Source organism: Hippocampus guttulatus, chromosome 9 (assembly GCF_054856545.1).
Source record: "Hippocampus guttulatus isolate MCC_2025c chromosome 9, RoL_Hgut_1.0, whole genome shotgun sequence".
Lineage (NCBI taxonomy): Eukaryota > Metazoa > Chordata > Actinopteri > Syngnathiformes > Syngnathidae > Hippocampus > Hippocampus guttulatus.
The window spans coordinates 21,162,709-21,183,131 of record NC_141269.1 but is presented as its reverse complement, the minus strand read 5'-3'; the positions used below and the strand labels follow the sequence as shown (position 1 = coordinate 21,183,131).

Here is a 20,423-nt window from a genome sequence, read left to right as displayed (position 1 = left end):
AACTGTCTTCTTTTTCTGTGTTTTGAAGATTCATCATCCCACTGCAGTTCACGTGAGAGCCCCGATCCAACACCGATACCCTCCTCCTTTTCCTGAACGTTTGTCACCCAACACTCTCCTCAATTTCGCTGTGAGTTTTTTTTACCCACCTTCTCTTGATGGGTTTAAATGTTTCTCTGACATTATTCAATTTTAACAAAAAAAAACTATTTAGGAAAATAATCAATTACTACATAACATCGACGTTCCACTCACATTGTTTTGCACCCGAGTCAGAGTCACTTGATTTTGAGTATCTGACGAAACCAAGTCCCGATCTAATACCCCAGTAACGCATTACTACTACTACTTATAATAATAATAATAATACTCAATTTTATTTTTCGGCGTTTGTTAGGGCATTCAAGGTCACCGTACAACATAATTAAAAATCAGTGCAACAAAATAATAGAACATAAAACCTAAATTAAAATGGCAAATGATATGGGCAACATTAAAGTGAATGAACAATCCTGAATAGATGTGTTTTGTGACTTGTTTTAAAGAAGGATAATGAGTGTGTGTTACTGAGGTTACATGGTCATGAGATGTGGGGCAGAGCGGCTGAAGGCTCTGTCCCCGACTGTGATCAGATGGGCAGAAGGAACAGAGAGGTAGAGGGAGGATAAAGATCTAAGGCATGGGTGTCAAACTCAGGTCCTGGAGGGCCGCTGTCCAGCATGTTTTCCAAGTCTCCCTGTTGCAACACACCTGATTCAAATGAACAGGTTCAATGTCAGGCTTCCGCAGAGCTTGCTGATGATCTGATCATTTCAATCAGGTGTGTTGCAACAGAGAGACTTGGAAAACATGCAGGACAGCGGCCCTCCAGGACCTGAGTTTGACACCTATGATCTAGGGGAACAAGGATAGAGCAATGTGAAGGACCTCAAAGAGATATGGCGTTGAAGGTGCAAATCAATATTTTTTTTTGATGCTGTACCGGACAGGCAGCCAGTGGAGTTATTGTCCAGATTGGAGTGATGTGGTGGGTATAAGGGGTGCTTGTGACAATACCAGCAGCAGAATTCTGGAGAGGTTGTAAAATGTTATCGTGACTTGAGGAATTGCAGTAGTCCAGGCGGGACGTGACGAGGTTGTGAACAAATATGGCGCTAATGTGAGGGCTGAGGAATGGATGGAGTCGATTAATGTTACATAAGTGAAAGTATGCAGATCGGGTTGTTAATTGTGATTGAAAGGACAATGTGCTGTCTTGGATGATGCATAGACTCCACCTGGGGGGAGGGGGGGAGGAACGGCGGTATTGTCAAGTGTAATGGAAAAACTGTCAGTTTAGGCTAGAGTGCACCTGGAACCTATCAAAAAAGGATTTCAGTTGTATCACTATTGAGTTGAAGAAAATTGGATGAGAACCATTGTTTGAGTTCAGAGAAATACTCAGTAAGGTAGGAAGAGTGGCAGTGGGTTGGGAGGAGAGGTAGAGCTTGGTGTCGCCACAAGAAAGGACAAAATCCAACTGCAAACATTGGTTAAAAATGACGAGCCATAAGCACACCTGTCAGAAATCGTCATGGCAACTTACCTTTTCTGTGCACAATAACAAAACAAGGATTTCAAAGATTTATTAATCCACCAAAATCGTATCTTTGGCTACAGTGCGACATGGGATTTTTAGTTAAGGTGAACTGTTTTAAAGATAAACTTTAACATAGTTATTTGCCGACGTTTCTTCATCCCCATCCTCATTTGCTGTTGCAGGCAGCGTACAGTCCATTCACAAATTTAGTATCTGGCTGGTACTGCTTGCATTGGGCTCTGTTTTTTTGGGGCCACCCTGAATAACGGAACAGCACATATAAATGTTCTGAGTTTCTGAACAGAACATTGTTCAAAAGTACCATTCATTTAATCAGAATGCACCAAAAACAGAAGTGCCTGTGCATGCTGTAGATACTCCAACTGGGGACACGGTGCGCCAATGTTATTTCGTCATTGTGGGGGAAAAAATCAATCAATCAATCAATGTAGCCTTTTTTACAGTACAGGGTGACCCAAAAAAAAAAACGGGCCCCAACTCTAATTCGGCCCCGTTTCTTAGTGTTTTGTCCGAATAAAATGAAACTTTGGCCATAACTAGTTTATTATATTCAAAACATCACATCAAAACACTTGGGTCTTTGGCCTTTTTTTCTCCGTTCTACAGCATATGTTCTACATGGCCTCCATTTAGCTCCGTGCATTTCTTGAGGCGCAGCACGAAGTTGTCCATGACGTTCTTACAGACTGAATTGGTAATGGCTCTCATCTCCTCCCTGATGGCTTTCTTGAGTTCCGTGATGGTTCAGGGTTTCCCTGCGTAGACTCTGTCCTTAAGATAGCCCCAAAGAAAAAATCTGGGGGCTTAGGTCCGGGCTATGGGGTGCCCACTCAAAATCAGTCTTGAGACTGATCACTCGGCCTCCGAAGTTCTCTTTCAGCCAATCTCGGGACAGGTTTGAGGTGTGAGAACTTGCTCCGTTTTGCTGGAACCAGAAATCTCGGCCAGAGGCATCATTGGACCAATCTTCATCGAAGAATCTGGCGCAGCAGTGACAGTCACCAAGGAGCGGTATGTGGAGGTCCTCAAAACCTTCAAGAATGAGCTCCAGACCATCTACCCATCGCTCATGAGCAAGTTCTGGTTCCAGCAAGACGGAACAAGTTCTCACACCTCAAACCTGTCCCGAGATTGGCTGAAAGAGAACTTCGGAGGCCGAGTGATCAGTCTCAAGACTGATTTTGAGTGGGCACCCCATAGCCCGGACCTAAACGGGAAAAAAAAGGCCAAAGACCCTAGTGTTTTGATGTGCTGTTTTGAATATAATAAACTAGTCATGGCCAAAGTTTCATTTCATTCGGACAAAACACTAAGAAACGGGGCCTAATTAGAGTTGGGGCCCGTTTTTTTTGGTGCACGAAATTCATATGGACAAAGAACCCGATCAACTTTTTATTTAGTTAACATTTCAATTGTTTCATTTTGTCACTTTCTATAATAAATACACTATAATACATGTCCCATGGGTTTTTTTCTTATCTTTTTTTTTTTTTTTTGCCTCCCCTTCATGACCCTCCACCACAAGAACTCACCACTGTGTCGTGGACCATTTTCTCCAAGAGTCAGTCCAGTGCTGTCACAGATTCAACGGGCCCAGCTTCTCAACTCTCAGGTCAGTAATACAGCTATACCAGCATATGGAATTTTTTTTTTTTTTTTAATAGCTAAATAATGTGTTTCCTGGAACATTTTTAATTGTCTCTCTCTCTCTCACACACACACACACATGATTGGCTGTCATTATGTTTGGGCTTATTTAGCATAAGCTGATTGGCTCCCATTGGAGTTGGGCGCGCTAAGTAAGCAGCGGTGAGGAGAAAAGAGGTGAAAATGGAGGAGCATGTGAGAGTTCTCGGAACAATGAATGGACAATTTACATTCCAAAAACGCCCTGACGGCACTATTGATAAAGAGGAAGAAGGAGTTTGCTTACCACAGAAGCAGCTCAAGTTTAGCCTACCACATCAATGCAAAGCACCCAGTCACTAGTGCAGCCACGGCTAACGTTAGCAACGAAAGCATTAGCAATAGAGGGAGCCATAGCAAAGCTCTTCGCCAAACTCCCCTATTTTCACGACTATAAGGCGCCATTAAAAGTCAAAATGGACAGGACGCCTTATAATGCGGAGCGTCTAGTGTATGCGCCGAGTTCCAAAGCCTGACTGAGAGCACTTCTGGCCGACACGCTGTTTATACAGAGAAAAGGCGGACGTGAGTGACGACAGGCATGCGGAAGTCCGCCAATGAGTGAAGGGTGGGCGTGTAAGAGGACGCTAAAGGCACGTCCCTAGCAGGTACCAGACGCCAATGAGTGAAGGGTGGGCGTGTAAGAGGACGCGAAAGGCACGCCCCTAGCATGCCGTATGTTGAAGATGCCGTATGTTTTACCATGCCTGGCTGCCCCAATAATACAGTGCGTTTTGTGTATGTGTCAAATACAGAAATAGCACCCGTTACTGAGACTGCGCCCAACAATACGGTGCGCCGAATGGTCGTGAAAATACGGTAAACTCGAGGAGAACGCACCGCGTACGAGGCATGAAGTCAGCATAGCTGCTGTGTAGCCTATTAGGAGTGGTTGATGTTTATTTCCGCACTTCATTTTGTCATAATGAACAGTGTTATTTCTGAAGTGCTAATTTACAGCACTGTGCTTTAAGCGTCTGTTTTATTTATTATCTGAAGCAAGTTCTGTGTTCAGTACTTGTCTTGCTCAGAAAATTGTTCTTACTGTTTTTAATATGTTAACCTAAGCACTTTTTATGGACCTGGTGTTCTCTTTTATTTTTATTTTGTAATTATTTGGAGATTTACAAAAACAAAACAGTGATATTCTCCCTGGTGGTCGAAACTAAAGGTTGCAGGTAGGATTTGGGATTAGTCTCAAATAAAGCAGAAAGTAAATGGCTTGGACTGCATCTGTTCAAGTCTGTTTAAAAACAATAAAATACTTTACAATACCACTTTTTTGTGATGTGAATCTTGATCTGCCTCAATGCTCAATAATGTAATGAATTTAAAACGAAAATAGGGGTTTTCTCTGCAATTTTTAGATGACATTAAAATATTGATTAAGTAGATCAATTAATTACAAATCATAATTAATATCACAATTTTTTAATCTCTTGACAGCACTAATATATACAGTATACCTGTATATATATATATATATGTATATATATATATACAGTATATATACACACACACACACACACATCTATATATACAGTATACATACATGCATACATACACACACACGCGCGCACAATGGCATGGAAAACTAATTGTCTGGAGATGGGTAATGAAGCCTGGTACTAAACTGTTTTATTTTTTTGTTGGGGTTTTTTTAACTGCAGTATCAATAAGCTATAAAATTTTGAAGCATTGGTACTGACAACAAAGAGAATTATAAAGTGATTCAACATTTTATTAGCATAAAACATGTTTCATTCATTTGTATTTAACAATACAACAAATGCACTGTAGAACAATATAAAATAACACAGTGAATGACTAACAATGAACCCCTCAGGAATAATTGGTTGATAGTAACAACAAGTAACAAGTCAGATTCCTGACCTCAACACAATTTGGATGCTGCGGCATGACGTTCAGAGAGTCATTCAGAATCAAAATGATCTTTATTGGCCAAGTATGTAGAACACACAAGGAATTTGTCTCCAGTAGTACAGGCTACACTAGTATCATCACAAAGAGAGCCCAAGAATATTGCCTAAATTAGTGTTTTGTTTTGTTTTGGGTTTTTTTTTAAGAGAAACGTTCCAAAATTTATCCTGACTATTGTGCAGGTCTGAACCACAGTCAAGGTTTGGTTGAGGATATTGCTGCAAGGATGCTCAACTAAATCTGATAGTTTATCAACTTTTTCCACCCTGCTTTGTGATATCAATATGTTGTGTTCAGTAAAAACATGGATTTGTGTAATTATTTGGTTTATTGTTAATTGAGTTTATTGTTGTGATGAGAAAATGAAGACCAGATCATACTTTATGACCATTAAAAAAAATCCAGTTAATTCTAAAGGGTCCATGTGTTTTTGTTGTTGTTTTTTTTCTTGCAAATTGTATGCGTATAATGACCGCACTGTATCTACTGACCTGTATGACTTTATTTACATCACACACTTCCCTGTTTTTAGGTGGCTGGAGTTCCCCGTGGTGGTCCGGTGCCTACTTTGTTACCAGCTGGTGGTGGTTTCAGACCATTTTTCGGTGGCCCACACCCAACACTCGGTCATCGAATGGGCCCCCCGCATCCTCATGGTCATCCCAACCACATGCCACCAATCGGGCACAACGCCACTCATCTCCATCCTCAACACCGGCGCATACTTACCCAACGCATGCAAAACAGGGGCGGGTATGTTCTTGTCTGAAGTGCATTTGTATTTTCAACAATACCAGGTCTCATAAAACCAATCCGATTTATACCATTTGATTGCCATGAAGAGACCGAAGCAGAACCGGAGGGGACTGGCGCAGCAGAGACCCATACAGTAACCTGATGACTCAGAAAGAGAAGGAATGGGTCACCAAAATCCAAATGATGCAGCTTCAAAGCACCGACCCTTTCCTGGATGACTACTACTATCAGGTTTGTTAGGATGTTAGTGTTGTGTATTCTGTGTTGAAACTTTGAATCGTCTAGTTTTTATTTATTTATTTCATACACTGGAGCCTCTGCAGTTTTATAGTTGAGCAGTATAATTTGACTACATTTTCTGGGAATATATGCCTCTCAAGTCACACAAAACTTGGTGATTGGCCCGCATCACAGGAGACATCACATTGTAAGCATAAATGGCTCAACACGGTGTGTGTGTGTTTTTTGTTTTTGTTTTGTTTTTGGCAACTGTTTTTCCAAAACAATTTGCTCCACATGTGTGACATCATGCACAACTTCAGTGAGCATTAATTCAGATTGAATTACTTTCCTTCCATTCCTACAGTCTAAATAAAATACCAAGTCTAAAAGCAAACAAAAGAAAAGGTCAACCAGGATTTGATTATGTTCAATCTCAAGAGTTCCACTGTGGAAAAAAAAATGGCGCACATTTATGCCGTTGAATACAATCGAAGTCCAAGCCAATCAAACTATGCTTTAATTTTGTATTATGATTCTCTGATTATAGTCCATCCTTATATTTTTACGTAGCACTACTACGAAAAGATGGAGAAACGTCAGGAAAAAGAGAGAGACAGCAGTAAAAAAGAGCACACTACCAAGCTCATCACTCCCCAAGTTGCCAAGATTGAGCACACCTACAGACCAGGTAAATGTGAACACGAGCAGAACCGGAACATGGGCCTGTCCTGCGGGTACACTCACACTCTCTCCCACACTAATGCCCCCTCGGGAAACAGGCACGGCAGTTATACCATCTTAATTAGTTTAATTACTCTTGCCAAAGTCGTTTGTTCATATAAGATGTACAATGACATTTAAAGATCACAAAAATGTTGCTTTTGAGCGATTTGCTCTATGCTCATACTGTAGTTCAGTGTTGCTCAACCAGGGCTATGCGGGAACATTGCAGGGGTACACGAAAACTTTTAATATTTCCCAGATCAATAATCTGTGCCACAGCTGCTCCAAAATCGCATCAGCTGCGTATCAACACTTAAATCCAAATGGCTGATTAAAACAAAGGCAACATTGATATTGTTGGTCTGAATGTTATTCTTGTTCGGTGGTGTGGCGATACTGCAAGAATTTGCTTTGCGATGCTTTGTTGGATCGGAGGAATCCAGGCCTGGAGTTTCCCAATTTGTAGTTTGACGATGTTTGAGATCCAAACCCAATTTCAATGGAGTTGGGACGTTGCATCAATAAAAACTGAATACAACAATTTGCAAATCATGTTCAACCTATATTTAATTGAATACACAACAGCAAATAATCTTTGATTTATAATTTTGTGGCTCTAACACGTTCCAAAAGAAGTTTGGACAGGGTCTTGTTTAAGACTGTGTGACATCAGCTCTTCTTTTGACAACATTCGATAAACATTTGGTAATTTAGGACACAAATTGTTGAAGCTTTATTGGTGGAATTCTTTCTCACAATGGGAGACAGGCCTGGATGGTTGCTTTTCCTTTGCTTTATTACGCGCTTTGTCCATTTTGGAGAAAATGTAAGACTTTTATGTGTGTCTTATGGTCGTGAAAATACGACAGATCTTTGTAATTTTTTATAGATATACAATAATTATGAGCTCTATTTAATGCATTTTTTTCTCACAGTTCAATTTGCAGGATCTTTGGGTAAATTGACAGTGTCAAGTGTCAACAATCCACGTAAAATGATTGACGCAGTCGTGACCACGCGCTCGGATGACGAGGTACGTTTCATAGTGTGTCTGCGTGCACTTCTTTTTGATCAGTCACTCCATCGTTCTCAGTTGGTAGAGTTAGACCAGGGGTGTCCAAACTTTTTGCCAAGGGGGCCAGATTTTATGTGGTAAAATGTCAGGGGGCCGACCTTGGCTGACATTCTTTACATTGAACAACAATATTGTTAAACAAATTTTAGTAAGACAGTCTGTGTTTCACATTTCCATTTTTATTTTAATTTCAACAATCTTAAGAATTTCTTTTGGTTCATTTGAAACAGGTATATCACATGCACCTGATTATTCACTTGACTTTTTCTTAAACATAAGTCTCCTGAGTGCAAATTGCAACATTTGAAACATAAAATGTATCACCATGACTTTTCAATAGTCACAAAACCTTTGACTCGAACAACAGGGAAATGAACAAGCAATACACATACACATACAACTGCAGGGATCATTTGAAATATGACATATTAGTCATTATAAATGTTGATTGAACTTTTTAAATTTTACTCTAGAACGAAACTTAGGACTGATGTAGATCTTAACAAACATTTATTCAGAGACTTATTGCCAGCTGACAAATGATCTTAATGTGACGGGTGATATTGAGATCTGGATTGATGCACAAAGGGCAGGTCTGGCTCAAAAGCAGTGGTATTGATGCGCAAAATGTCTCGCAGGTGATCGTCCGTTAGCCGTGTCCTCACACAGCTTTTATTTATGTTCATAACCGAGAATGTCTTCTCACACAAATACGTCGACCCAAACAAGCTCAGCATTTTCTTAGCAAACGCTCGAATCTCTCTGTACCTTATTCAGCCGTCTGTAAAAGTTGGCGAGAGAAAGTTGCTGGTGCAGACTCCGGTTCTTCACTTACTTTGTTACTTATTAGTGTTGCTAGTCCACTTCGATCGCCGGTCATGGATGGTGCACCATCAGTAATAATCCCAGAAATTTTATTCCACGGGAGTTTCATGTCATTCACGGCAGCGCAAACAGAAGAGAATATGTCCATTCCTCTTGTTTGGGTTTTCAGGCTCTGGAGGTCCAGTAGTTCAGTCACGTTCATTTCATTGTCCACTCCCCTCAGAAAAACAAGTAACAGTGTCCGAGGCGTCTGTGCTTTCGTCGCAAGCCAGCGAAAAAAAAAATCAAACTATTTTCCTCTGTCTCCCAATTGTCGTTTGATGTCCGCTGAGAGTTCGTCAATCCTGCGTGCCACAGTGTTACGTGCCAGGCAGACTTTGGCAAACTCTTGCTGCTTCTCAGGGCATATTTTCTTCACCATCGTCATCATGCAGTCTTTGATAAATTCACCTTCGTTGAAAGGTTTGGAACGTTTTGCGATCAGCGTTGCTACCGCGTAACTCGCCGCTGTGGTGTTCTCGTTTGACTCTCGAGCGCTTGCAAAATACTGCTGCTGTGAGATTAAACGAGCTTCAAACTGCTTCAATTTCTCGATGCGTTCCTTGCCTGTAATCATGTCGTACATGTCAGCGTGTCTTGTTTGGTAATGTCGCTTGACATTATAATCTTTAAAAACAGCCACTGTCTCTTGGCAAATGAGGCAGACACAGTTGTTGTGTATTTCAGTGAAGAAATAGTCCAATTTCCATCCATCCTTGAATCGTCGTCCCTCGCAGTCAACTTTCCTTTTTCTGTTGATTATCGCCATTTTAGTAAACTGGGAGGTTAATATGTGCACGGAGTGATGTCTCGTTGACTCGTGAGTGATGTCTCGTAGAGTGCTACTGACCTCTAGTGTCTAAATGCTATTACTCATTTAGTGAATGCTATTACTCATTTAGCCACTAGAGGGACGAAGCACTCTATGAAACATCTCACCAGTCTACGAGACCTCACTCAATGCAACACGTGTCCCATTGCGCCCAACCTGCGGGCCAGACGGCACTGATTTTATGAAAGAGGCCGAGGGCCGGATGAAATTCGACCGCGGGCCGGACTTTGGACATGCCGAGCTAGACGAAGAGCCTTGCTTGTCCTGCATATACATTAGATACACACCCATCAATCAAAATCCCATAAAGATGGGCACCTCTCCAGGAAGCAAATCCACTCCGCTGTGATCATTTGAGGAACGTCATCAAAAAGTTCAAAAGATACACAGATAATTTTGCACCCAAATGGATGACACATTGACGGTGTCTGTTTTAGTGTTGATGAAATAACAAATTGTTAGTTCCCTTCGGAAACACCATCTTTCATATCTCGTCGAATAATTTTTCTGACATTCTGTATGTTCTCATGACCAGGAGAAGAGGGAAAAGCAGGTTTGGAATAAAAGACGACAGATTCTCTACACTGTGGAAAAGGTGAGATGACAATTGGTTAACCTTCCACATATTCACCCCGAGTGCTGAAAGTATAGTTTTGCTCACCCTCTCCAGATTTACAGTTTGCTGCTCGAGGTTCAAGACTTTGAGAAACGGTTTGTCCATGCACCAGAGGAGGACAGGGAGGCTTTACTGGAACAGCACAAAACCAATACCCTGCAGCTTTGTAACTCTCTGCAAGAGAAGGAGTGGGACGACAGGTAGGGATAATTTACAGTCAAGCCTGGCTATTCGCGGGGGTTCGGGACCATGACGACCATGAATAGAAAACAATTTTGATAAAACCGTTTTGAATAGTAGACAGTCGTGAAATGTATAGACTTGCTTCTATCATTCATTTGAACCCCAAGTGACTCCATATTTTTGGCTTGGCATTGGTAGAAACCATGGTCACTTTATAAACTGTTCAAGGTTTTTTTTTTGTTTGTTTTGTTTTGTTTTTTATCCCAAATGTTTTTCTTTTTTTTTTTCTTGATTTGAAAAATAGATTTTAAAACTACCTATATGCCTCAAAGCGATACAATGTACTTTAAGTAGTGTTTTGAAAACAAAGGCTTAAAATTAAATTTGCTCAGTTTATGTTCCAAGCCGACAGAGCAAATGCGGTTGGTCCAGCTACATCTAAAGCCGTGAATAAATATTCGGCTCACGTTCACTGGTGCGATCTATGGCGACTGACCGCCGTTCACCTAACAAGGCCATTGACTGACATCAGTTAGCTCGCTAATTCCTTTCAACAAGGCATTGTGACTGGCTGAAGCTTTGAAACGTTAAATCCGCAGATGTGAGCATAGACACAGTGACCCCAATCTTGTGCGTTGGTTTTCATGGGTCAGATGTTTGAAGAAAAGGCTGGTTCACTTTGAGAAGGAAATTGCGATTCTTGTACACATTTATTTCATATTTTTTCTGGAGATTGTTTCAAAGAAGTACTTGGCGGTGAAATATTTTGGTGTAAAGCAGAGTTAGATAAATAACACAATTACTCATGAAGATCTTAAGAAAACAAACGAGGCATACAATCATGCAATCCTTTTATAAACAACACGCAAAGCAGTGCCAGCATAGCACAGATATTGTTTACTCAGCAATCTGGAGCTTCTGAATTATGTACTAGCTAATTTGGAGCGAGTCACAAAGAATAATGCAACCCATGACAAAACTCTTGTCAACTCTGCATTTCCGTGCATCAGGGTTATTTTAATAATAATAATAATAATAGATTTTATTTATAAGCGCCTTTCAAGACACCCAAGGACACTTTACAATAACAAATAACACAAAACAATACGGGTTGAGCAGCGGCAGCCAAAACGCGCCAGCGTTCACTCAACCCGAAAGTCAGAAAGAAACAAGGGAGGGAGAGGGGGAGAAAGTTTACTATATATTCGTAGTTAAACCGGGATCCATTGTGGGGGGGGGGGGGGTTACACAAAGAAGAGTTCTGGACCTATTGAAGCTTAGGCAGCCGTCGGCAAGTGCTCTCATGAGCCTTGCTTTTTTTGTTGTTTTTGTGTTTGTTTTGTCACTTTGTGTTGTTGTTGCATCATGTAGAGCAGATTTGGATTGTTTTAGTGGACTTGGACAACAGGGCTGTCACTATCGAATCATTTTAGAATTGATTATCCTCACGTCTCTTACAGCGAATAACAAGAGTACACAGTGGGCCACATTTCAATTCACAGTCACTAATACTCGCATCCTAAAGCAGGCATGTCCAGCTCCGGGCCTGGAGGGCCACTGTCCTGCCTGTTTTCCATCTCTCCCGGCTGCAACACACCTGATTCAGATGATCAGCTCATCAGCCAGCTCTGAAGCAGCATTAGTACGTTCCTGATTATTTGAATCAGGTGTGTTGCTCCTGGGAGAGCTGGAAAACAGGCAGGACAGCGGCCCTTGAGGACCGACTTTGGACACCCCTGTCCTAAAGGGTATACTAGAGCCATTGCCTGTGTGAAAATGAGTGGGATGCATCAGGAAGGGCATCCAGTGTAAAAACTATGCCGAACATATTACAGTGGCGACACGGGATGAGACATGCCTCTAATAGGGAACTCTCACTGACTGCAGTGTCAATTTTCCACCACCCTAATGAACTGAAAAGGTGGTTTCGATGGAGTACAAATGGACTAGACTGAGTGGCCTGGAAATGTCTGTGTGGGAGGCGTATAATGGTGGAGGCGAGACCTCACGACAAAAAAAACGTTTTTTGACTTTTTTCCAATTGCCACACACCTGGGATGAGTTTAATGAAACATAACATTGCTTTCCCAATATTATCAACGTAATAGATTTCCTTTCTGTAATGTTAGTTTTCTTTCACTAACACTTTGCCACCTGAAGCACAAAAATGTGTTTTAAATAAGGCTACTGGGAAAATAGTAAATGATATTTTTATGTATTGGGAAGCAGCGATAGCTCCCTCCTATCAATGGCTGCACAAAAATAAATTTGCAATATTTTTTGTGGTCCTCAGATGGGCGCGTGTTTCAGAAAATTGTTTTGTTATACAAATGGTGACTTGCGAATCAGTGATGGTTGACTGTATACTTGAATGAATGAAAAATGTTAACTTACCTACATAGTGCGTAGCACGCACTAATGATTTTCCTCCTGCTCTGTGGAAAGGGTGAGTGATGAGCGGTGTGTCATGATCATGTCGGTGAGGAAAGGCAAGCGGCTCATCTCCAGGCTCATCCCCTACCTACCCCCCTCTCATGCTGCCGCTGTTGTCATGGCAATTGCCCGCAACCTTCCGACCCTGGCCAAGAAGGACAAGCAGGACCAGGTAATTAAAACATTTTATCAGCATATTGCAATAGAATAAGGGTATCAAAGAAGTGGCCCTCCAGTCCAAAACCCACCCACTCTGGTTGGAATTTGAAATTGAAAAAATACTGTAGCGTGTGTTGTGTTAAGAGTTCCATCATTTCGGACTGGCTGTGAGGCTGTGATTGTGTGAAGGCTGAGTTTTGTCTTGAGAGATGATGACAAATCTAGGGGATGCGGGCCCGCGGCAAATAAGAGGTACTCTGTGCCTATTTCATATTACCTTATACTTTTAAACTGATAGGCCAGTCCACCTGGCTGTCGTACACTGTAACAGAGGTTTTTTTCCAGTTCAGTTAAGCGAGTATGATTTTCTCTACTGAATCTTAGACTGAATAATCTGTCTGCTAGTTTGGTTTTCAAAATTTGACATTCAACAGGGTGCCAGCCAGACATCTGTGAAAAGTGTCATCGATCACCCAAGCACTTACTGTCTGTGTCACTCTTAGGTTAGCCTAGCATTTAGCATAGGTTTCCCATCTTTTCTTGTCATCCCTTCGTGAGTATGACATTCGTCAAACGTTTATTCGCCACCACACAGGTGAGGATTAATTACTTAGAAGCAACTCCAAAACCTTTTTAGGCGCAATAGTAGCCAGCCGAAGCTGTTTGCTAGCTAGCTGCTTTTGCATAAGGAGTACAAAGGTAGGTAACATTCAGGCCAACAATATCACTTTTGCCTTTGTTTTTTGACAGGTAGTGTATATACACATCAGGACTTGTATATTTCTGCTCTTATTAGGTGCTGTGCTGGTTAGTGGAGCCAGTCTCAGCAGTGATCATGTCCATGTCGAGCACCGCCCTCACAGACTTGCTCCAGGAGCTTCAGGGCAGTGAAGGTCAACTTGCTACAGTACTGCACAACAAGGTACACACAATTGTATATAACATGCCAAGACTCAACTGATTACGCATTAAATGCTGCACAATAATTAATGGGACTCCCACATGTTGAATTAGATTCAACAGGACAATAACTATACTGTAGTATTATTGTCATCTTGAATTTCAGTTTTTAATCCTAAATTATTTTTGTCTTGGTAAAATGGAGTGAGCCCACGGTCTTATCATTGCATAGAATTTTTTTCAAACACATTCGTAGAGTGAATTATACATTTGTAAATAGTTCTACTACAATAATGTCTCCATAGTGCCTCATTGTCCACTCTGCAGACGGTCCACTCAAAGGGGAGTTTATCTGTCTGTCTTTACGTTTCCAATCTTTGCTTTGGTGAGTGCAGGGTTTCCAAGGGGTCTTACAAAGTTTTCAAAACACTGAATTTATGAATTTGGAAATAATACCTTAAAAAAAAATCTGGATGTATTTATTAATTATCTATCTATCTATCCATCCATCAAATCAGTCTTAAATTTTATGCTCTATATAGGCCATAAGGCCTTTTTAAGATTGGCCGTCCTTGCATTTCACCATTGGAATCCCTATTTGAGTCAACATTATTTTAATACTGCCAGTAAAAAAAATTAAATAAAAAGAAAGACAGAAAAAAGTCTACAACAGGTTAGCACACAAAATCATATACATAAACAGAGTGAACAACATTACACACAAAAGAAATACTTTTTTCGTGTTGGGCCACCTGCTGCTGCTTCTCCTCAAACTGCCCCTTATAGGTGGGATACCCCAAAAATAAGACCCCTTTGTCAAAGGTGGCACTGGCCAGAGCGGTCCTCTTTCCATTTCCATTTTCCATCTTTCCCAATCCATTTTGCCCAAGTTGGTTGAAATGAACTCTTGGCCACCTCGCGTCTGTGTTGAAAATGGACATAGTACGTCACATGCAGATGGATCAATAAGCAGAGGCAGCGAATAAAGTAAAAAAAAAAAAAAAAAAAAAAAAAACGCGCCCACACACACACGGTGTGGGACGGGACTGAGAAGCATACAACACAGCCAGCTTTCTCAACCAGATGGATTGAATTGTGTACGATTGTTTAACTGTCAACCTAAGCATAATTTACCTGCCGACACAACCGTCGGTCACCAGACTAACTTGCGATGTGTAAATCTTTAAGACGGAGGACGAGTGCTCCTCTTCCTGTCAGCTTGAAGCAACATTAAGTCACTCCCTCCCCCATACAAACATGGTAAACACGCACGAGGTAAGCGGCGCATCACAATCATGTATTGGCAGATTATACGCATAAGACAGACTTGCTCGTGAAATGGGCGTCAGTAAGTACCATATTTTCCACACTAAAAGGCGCACTGGATTTTGAGGCGCACCTTCAATGAATGGCCTATTTTGTAATTTCTTTTCAAATATTGGACGCACCGCACTATAAGACGCAATCTACAATACACCCACTAGATAGAGCTACGCTCAAGGAAATGCCAACAGAACTGCAGCAACGCCACTCGAGTGAAGCGCGCCCCAGCAGTCCATAGTCCACTGCTCCCAGCTGTGCGCGCGTGAGCGCGAGCACGTACGCACGTGGTTCAACCAATCAGCGCAGACGCAACCCATGTCACAGATCAAAGAAGCTGTTGAGTGGCATTGCTACAAAACGATCAAACGTCAGTAAAACTTATTTAATAAAGCAGCGACACAGTTCACTTAACCAACAGCAAGTTATAACATTGACTCGTTAACATAGAACTCTCTTTCCGCTGCTCTATTTCCGTGTTCAATTGCGTAACCCGATCGCCTTAAGTTTGAACTCTGCGTTGTAAGCATGTCTCGAGCAAGGAGCCATTTTGGGGTCGACATATTACCGTAATAAACATACACAAGGCGCATTGGATTTTAAGGCGCGCTGTGAGCTTTTAAGAAAATGGAAGGCTTTTAGGTGTGCCTTTTAGTGCAGAAAATACGGTACTAGACTCGCTTAGGGACGGACGAAATCCCACTTTGTCCTTACTTTTAAAAAACTTTGCGTCCTCTGTCCCCAAAATGGGTCCCGAACGGACAGACGGTTCCATCGCAGGGGTGGAATAGCCATCTCTGGTACTGCACTGCCATACTTGTAACAGGCCACAAAGGCTGAATGTGTCATTTTGTTTCTTTTCAGTTTGGTGTGACGCTGCTATATCTGATCTTGAGTGAAGGAGAGAGAATGCAAAGCTCCGACCCCAACTGTCAGCTCATGGATGACAATCGATGGTGAGATAGATCTCTTCTGAGATGTCACTTTCATTGCTCTTATTTGTTTGTACTCTTGTGTATTACATGTTTGGCCATGCCTTTTTAAATGTATGTTTGTTGTTCTTTTTGTCCTCACCACTTGTTTCAACCCCTTTCTCCTTCTCTAGGACAGAGCTGGTGTTTTCTGTCACCAGGGAATTGCTCAGCATCCCCGCTTCATCACTTTCATCTCCTCTCTTCACACCTACCAACCTGATCACCCTCTTTTCACGCTTCATTGACCGACAGCGCTTGGACTTGTTAGAGGAAAAGCTACAGTGAGTCAGATCAATGTACACACCACATGGATGGAGAGCTTACGGTTTTTATTCATTGTGTCAGTTCTCCGGTCGACGGGACAGTCATTTCGGCCTCATTGCGGCGCGTCTTCGATGAACGTCAAAATATGTGAAAGGCTCTGTCTGTGGTGCAAAAAAACTTAAACTGTGCTAAATCAGCTAGTAGCAGCACATGGTCTCATATTCAAAGTCGGTGGTGGGCAATTAATTTATCAAAGCTACTATGTGGAAAAACTAAAACGGTTGTTGCTTTTGATTTGTTTGTTTTCAAGCAGTCAATTTTATCGTCACATGTGTAGCCCTGGTATAGCTTGTTGTAATTAGAAAATTACAATCCAAAACTGGTGGGGGAAAAAAAACTGCCACAATAAAATAACCGTTTCCCACATCACATTAAATCTCTATTTAATGAACATCCATCCATTTGTCCATTCTCTACCATTTATCCGGAGTCGGGTCGCGGGGGCAACAGCCTGAGCAGGGAAGCCCAGCCCTTCTTTCAGCTCTTCCCGAGGGATCCCGAGACGATATCTTCCAGGCCAGCCGGGAGATATCGTCTCTCCAGCGTGTCCTGGGTCGTCCCAGAGGCTTCCTGCCGGTGGGGCATAGTACTATGACAGTTATGAAAAAAATGCAAAAGGTTTCTCCCAAGTCGGTTGTACATCAGTAAGTGTGGGTTTTCTTTTATTAACCCATTTAATCCCGCCGGTCACATTTGTGAAGGGACAACAATGATTTAATTTACAGCGCTCTAAAAAATTTTTATTACTGATTACTTAAAAGGGCTACCACTGACACCTGATTTTTACTTTTAAATGTCTGGGAAAATTTGGGATTAAATGGGTTAACAGAGGGATTCCAACCATTTTGTCCATGTGCGTCTGTGTGTGTTTTCTTCATTCGGAATGCAGGCCACACGTTTTACAAACAGACAGTGTTACCTTGACTTACAAGCCTGTAGATTTGTTTTTCTCTCTCTATTTTTGTCTCCTGACCCAAAATATAAAGTATGAACAGTGTTGCTCAATGGCAGCGGCAAACAACACCACCAAATCTGCCCAGCATTCCGCATCTCACTAGCAATTTCAGACATGCGTAAATTGAGTTATGATTTGTGTCACAGGATGAGTAAAGCTCATAAGTCAAGGAACCGCTGCGTTATTTTTAAGAAATCTCCATTTAGTGGACATGATATTGTTTTGTTTTTCATCACTCCAGTTTCTAAGAAAATATTTTCTGTTTTTCTCAGGATCTCTGACTTGTCCAGGTAGAAATTTCTACATCATCAATCCAGCCCACCCCACACTTGAAGACCTGTGTGTGTGTGTGTGTGTGTGTGTGTGTGTGTGTGTGTGTGTGTGTGTGTGTGTGTGTGTGTGTGTGTGTGTGTGTGTGTGTGTGTGTGTGTGTGTGTGTGTGTGTGTGTGTGTGTGTGTGCGCGCGTGCGTGCGCGTGCGTGCGTGCGTGTGTGTGTGCGTGCGCGCGCACAGACATGCGCGTGCGTCTGCCTGTGCGTGCATGCACGTGTGTAAGCGCATGGTATCATTGAGTCATTTTAATCCTGTGTGTGCGTGCGTATGTTTATGGGATAGAGAACGAGGGGTGCATTTGAATGAACGGACAGCAGTTTTATGAATAATGAAATCTGCATTTTTAAAATCGTAAATCTTGTTTACAATTATGCCTATGTTGAACCTTCAAATTAAAAATTATTTCTATTATATAAAACGTGCCCTCATATCTTCTTGTCCAGTTCTTTTAGTGCAACCATAATCCCAGGCAAACCCACAAATATTTAGTAAGTAGGAATTAGAAAAAAATTAGGAAATTAGGTTCATTAGGATGAGCTAAATTTATCCACGTTTGTAAATTCTTGTTGGAGTGCATATTAGGAGTAACACCTTTGAAAGGTAATCGGTGTCTGTTTTTTTTTTTTGTTGTTTTTTTAAATGGAAAGGTGTGGTTATACCTTTTCTAAGTTGACATCATTGGAGACTTAAAGTTGTCTCAACCTTAGCCGTGTAATGAAAACAAATCGGAGCGCTTCGTACTCGACTCCAGGTTCAAATGTTGGTGTGGACACTTGGAGGTTGGTTGTCAACCTGCTCCTCATCAAAAGTGCCTTGGGATAACCTTTGGTTTGACGCTTTATACATGAATAAAATTGGCTTACTCATAGAAACCGAGCCTTGAGTTGGTTTTGTTTTTTAGTCTCTCACCTAAATCTAAAGTGCACATCTTGGGAAAAAAAAAACATTTGATGAGACAATGCCTCACAGTCAGTCACTGAAAAAGCACTGCATCAATTCGGAAGGAAGGCTCAAAATGAAGATTCAACCGTCTGGCAGTTTTCATTCATGCTTTTTATACTCAATAAAGTTACAATAACTGATATTCAAGCAGATATTTTGTCTTAAGACTCTTTAAACAATTTTATTTGGATTGGTTGAGAGGATAATTTTGCACACTTGATTTCTGTTTTAGTGAGAGGCCCAAGGGAAGACCCTGTATAATGTCGGTAAGGATCCAGGAATTTATTTTCACTTTGGTGACAAAATGGGGGCATGCTATCTGTGAAAGGTCCACAAAGGTGCACAATTTGATGCTGTAATACTGTGATCAACTTTCCAGAGAGGTCCGTCAGGTGTTTCTTGTCTAAGTCCAACAGTAATACAAGATGATATCAAATGTTTACTGTTTAGTACAGGCTAAACCGTTTTAAAAATAAATCACAAGTATCTCATCGTTTTATTTCTGAAGGGTTTCTGGAGCTAATTAACACTATTCTACATTCTCACAACTATTCTAGTTGTGGTGAACTGCTTAAAAATACAAAATGTCGACAAGAAATGCTCCTTTGAGTCATCACTCAACATTTGTTACCTCCTTTATTTCCCCTGAAAAGGCCGGGCATAGACCAGCTAAAATTGTCTCATCACATTTCACTTGGTTCTAAACAACGGTACCCAAGATAGGAAGAAGCGGTCGATAAGGATACGGCTCCTTGAGCCGCGTGCCGATGGGGACGCTCCCTTCCTGGAGGCAATGCGTCAGCACATTGTGTGTGAACAGCTCGAAAACCAAAATAACAAGGATGTGTTGAATATGCTTGCAGCTATCATGGTACAATCACAACAGGCAAACTGGGACCCTTACATTAGTTTGTGTGTGCGTGTGCATATATTTATATGCGTCTTTTTAACATGTCATTAATTATGTGTGGCCTGGCCTGTGGAAAGACTTGACCGAACACAAAATAATTTATACGTGGGCTTTATTCCCGACTGTACATAGAAAATGCACAGCGTTAATAAGATAAAAGACTGAGATAGGTCAATTGGACGAAAAGTATACACAATAGACAACTGTCATGGCTTGTGAACACTTTCCGGCGTGTTGGGTGTACACGAGACATGCGGAAAAGCAACAACTAATCTCCCCTACTGCACGGCTGTTCACACGATTCGTGCCACCACGCGGCATTATTCAAACTTCCCAAACGACAATATTCTGAACAACCATCCACGCGCACACTCACACCTCGGGAAAATTTAAAGTGTTCAATTAGCCTGCCATGCATGTTTTTGGAATGGGGGAGGAAGCTGGAGTACCCGGAGAAAACCCACACAGGCCCAGGGAGAACATGCAAACTCCACACAGGAAGGCCAGAGCTGGAATCAAACCTGGTACCTCTGCACTGTGCGGTCGATGCACTAACACATGGGTGTCAAAGTCGAGGCCCGGGGGCCAGATCTGGCCCGCCACATCATTTTATGTGGCCCGCGAAAGCAAATTAAGCATTTCAACTTCCATAATGCTTGCTAAAGTCTGAACTAA

General features: G+C 41.6%; 1 protein-coding gene across 2 annotated transcripts in view; it reads left to right on the top strand.

Moving 5' to 3' along the window:
- Nucleotides 1–18,314, top strand: part of patl1 (PAT1 homolog 1, processing body mRNA decay factor) — a 40,614-nt gene extending 22,300 nt beyond the window's left edge. Inside the window, exons 8-21 of one of the 2 annotated variants that reach the window (XR_015101803.1) lie at nt 29–130; nt 3,126–3,212; nt 5,760–5,980; nt 6,070–6,214; nt 6,776–6,893; nt 7,864–7,961; nt 10,235–10,294; nt 10,370–10,515; nt 12,944–13,103; nt 13,887–14,012; nt 16,175–16,266; nt 16,416–16,565; nt 17,039–17,184; nt 17,836–18,314. Coding sequence is in view for 1 of the 2 variants with exons in the window: in XM_086119673.1 (XP_085975799.1) it covers nt 29–130; nt 3,126–3,212; nt 5,760–5,980; nt 6,070–6,214; nt 6,776–6,893; nt 7,864–7,961; nt 10,235–10,294; nt 10,370–10,515; nt 12,944–13,103; nt 13,887–14,012; nt 16,175–16,266; nt 16,416–16,565; nt 17,836–17,857 (1,527 nt within the window). In the remaining variant the exon portion in view is untranslated. The remainder of the gene's footprint in view (nt 1–28; nt 131–3,125; nt 3,213–5,759; nt 5,981–6,069; nt 6,215–6,775; nt 6,894–7,863; nt 7,962–10,234; nt 10,295–10,369; nt 10,516–12,943; nt 13,104–13,886; nt 14,013–16,174; nt 16,267–16,415; nt 16,566–17,038; nt 17,185–17,835) is intronic. The other variant, XM_086119673.1, reaches the window with a different exon arrangement.
- Nucleotides 18,315–20,423: the final 2,109 nt, after the last annotated feature.